General features: G+C 39.0%; 1 protein-coding gene across 3 annotated transcripts in view; it reads right to left on the reverse strand.

Moving 5' to 3' along the window:
- Positions 1–2917, reverse strand: part of xxylt1 (xyloside xylosyltransferase 1) — a 21284-nt gene that overhangs the window by 14495 nt on the left and 3872 nt on the right. For 2 of the 3 annotated variants that reach the window (XM_025005328.2, XM_017413575.3), the window contains exon 2: positions 1750–2371. In XM_025005328.2, coding sequence (XP_024861096.1) covers positions 1750–2280 — 531 coding nt within the window. In that variant the 5' untranslated portion in view covers positions 2281–2371. Of the gene's footprint in view, positions 1–1749; positions 2372–2696; positions 2729–2917 lie in introns of those variants that run through there. The other variant, XM_037974125.1, reaches the window with a different exon arrangement.

Genomic DNA, 2917 nt, shown 5'->3' on the forward strand with positions numbered 1-2917 from the left:
GGGGGGGGGGGGTTCCACAGTTTTTGTAGATATATGTGGGGATTTTCCACAACATAAACCAGTAACAAAACACTTATTTTTTCCTTTCAAACTTTAAAAAAAAAGATTAGTAATAAAGTGCTACAAATGTTTGGGGTTTTTTTTGTATGTATTTATTTGTTGCTAAGTTGACTGTTACACTGAACACAACACTGTCACAAAAGCTGCCTTTTTTTTGGGCAGCCTGCAGAAAGCCTGAACTACTGCAAAGATTAAACGAAAGTCTAACTTGTTGGAAGAAAAACTATAAAGAAACGAGGAGTGGCTTAAGGCTTTTGGACAGAACTTTACTCACGGAGCTAATCAGTTTTTAAAATTCATACACATGATATGCAAGAGATAACATTTTCTTATTTTGTTTGGGAGCTCATGCCGAAACAAACTCTCAAATTTTTAAAACTACTTTTGAAAACAAGGAAATGTCAGCTGCTGCAGAAATGTTGTTGTTTACACCCACAAGAGAGGGTTGTTTCTGTCCAATCAGTCATCTGCTCTGTTTCCATGTCACTGTTTAGTATTGCCTTAGGTCACTTCAAACCTCGGCAGAATGGAAAAAAGTACAAGTTATGTGGTTTAATCTACAATAAAAAATAAAAAAATGTATAAAGGCTAGGTAATTCCTGCTGTATTTCTACTGAGAAATCTCCATCAGAAATCGGCTGCTAAGTGATAAAATTACTACAATATTCACGCTGTATTCCTTCAACACTTTGGTCATAAATTATGCTTTTTCTGGTCAGATTTTGCCTGACAATTAAAAAATAAAATCTGCTCTTTCCTTTCAAATCCAAATTATTACCAATTGTAAGGATGCTTATTATTCTAAGTAGTTCAATAATCTTCACCAACATGATGCTTATTATTACTCAGAAAACAGTTTTAACTGCTTTTTATCACTTTTAAGACTATCTATAAATACTAAAGAATAATAAAATTTTGCCACAAATGTTTGGCATCTTAATTCAGTCTTAAAACAACATTGGACATAACCTTTCATGTCCTTAGTGATATAGCAAACAGTTACTAATGCAAATATCCGACCGGTGAATGTATCAGCACTTTGCATTCGTCTTTTCAGCTGTGCTTATAAAGAGTCTGACAGAGTCAGATATGTAATCCAACCTGTGGGCTTCAAACTGCCAGGATGCCAAGCTGAGTAAACTAACCATTAAAAACAGGAAGTGGATCATCCTCAGATAATAGAGAGCTGGAATATCCCCACAGCATGTTTTACATAATGAGACATTCCTGAAGGCAGGAAAACAAAGGAGGAAAGATTCCCAGAAAAGATTTAAAAGAAAAGAGAGAAAAATCTGTAAATAGAGTTTTGATTGTATGCTGTGAGATGCATACAAAAGAGAAGAATCTGGGCAAGACATTTAAAAAAAAAAAACATGCAAGAGACATAATCCTCTTTGTTGGCGAGGAGAACAGCGAGGTATCTTCATATTTGTGATGGCTCATTTTAGCAGTCAAACACTGCCCCCATGTGTCTGAACCTTAACCACAGCCTCAATAGCAACAGCTTGATTTAATCTTCCAACAAACATTTACAGCCATTTACTGCATTATAGAAACGTTTCACCTATTAACTATTTCCCAAGAACAAAAGGTCAAACTCTGGTGATTTGAAGGGCATTAATCTATTATGAAATAACGAGTCTGGAGGACTTCTTGCTGATATCAGTGGTTAACAGAGTTGACTCTTACCTCATATTTAAATGATGCATCTTGGAGAAACTCCTGCAGCATCCTCTCTCCCAGTTCTTGACTTGCCTGGTCGCTCACAAAATGAAGCACCAACACTTCCCCTTCAAAAAAACGTCCGTGCTTCACCATCGACAACATGGCCACTCTGAACTTATCCTGCAGGCTTCTGCTTCTGTCCACCTTTGTGAACATCATGAGAGCATGGTATTGCTGGTCACCTGTCTTCAAATCCCCTCTCCTGGACACAAAAACGTTGCTCTCCCCTTCTGCAGCTCGCTCTCCCCCTCCTTGCTCTTCAGATTCAGCCAGGTGTGCGATCCTGGTGTCCAAAGTCAGGTCAGCGTCGTTTCTGTTGCTGTTGGCCTGCGTTTGCTTTATCCTCTTTGTGGTGCTGGAGAAGCTGTGTCTCTCTGAGCCGAAGTAGTAAAAAGCTACAACAGCGAGTGTGGCAGCCAGGAGGAGGACAAACTGATAGGACCTGAAGGTACTGACCCTACCCATGATTTTGGCTAAAAGTCTTAAGAAGCCCATACCGGCCCGTTGGTGTCACGTTTGGTGGGGCATACTTGGAAAAATGCTCATCTTTTGTGCAGGTCATTGATCATAAACTGCTGACATCTTCCTGTAAGAAAAAAAAAAAGACATAGTGTGAAACTCATCTTTACATCACGTGTTTCAAGATGGTTGTATAAACAAAAATTACACTCCTTAACTCTTAAGAAGAGCCTAAAGTATCAAACTTTAAGAAAACAAACAAACAAAAAATTTACATGACATGCTCCCTTTAAAAATAGATTTGAAATTATCACTTTTAACATTTGTTGCAGCTGAAAATATGTTTTGATAAATCCAAGACTGTATTTTACAATGAACAATGCACTCTGAACACATTTCTGGAGTAAAATATATACACACACATATATATATATATTAAATTCCCTTCTCACCCTCCGTGGGTGGTCTTTGTTTCATCCTCTGAGCTCGGGTCCTCTACCAGAGGCCTGGGAGCTTGAGGATTCTGCGCAGTATCTTGGCTGTGCCTAGAACTGCACATTTCTGGACTGAGATGTCTGATGTTGTTCCTGGGATCTGTTGTAGCCACTGCTCCAGTTTGGGGGTGACTGCCCCTAGGGCCCCGATGACCACAGGCACCACTGTGGTCTTTACC

Source organism: Kryptolebias marmoratus, linkage group LG24 (assembly GCF_001649575.2).
Source record: "Kryptolebias marmoratus isolate JLee-2015 linkage group LG24, ASM164957v2, whole genome shotgun sequence".
NCBI lineage: Eukaryota > Metazoa > Chordata > Actinopteri > Cyprinodontiformes > Rivulidae > Kryptolebias > Kryptolebias marmoratus.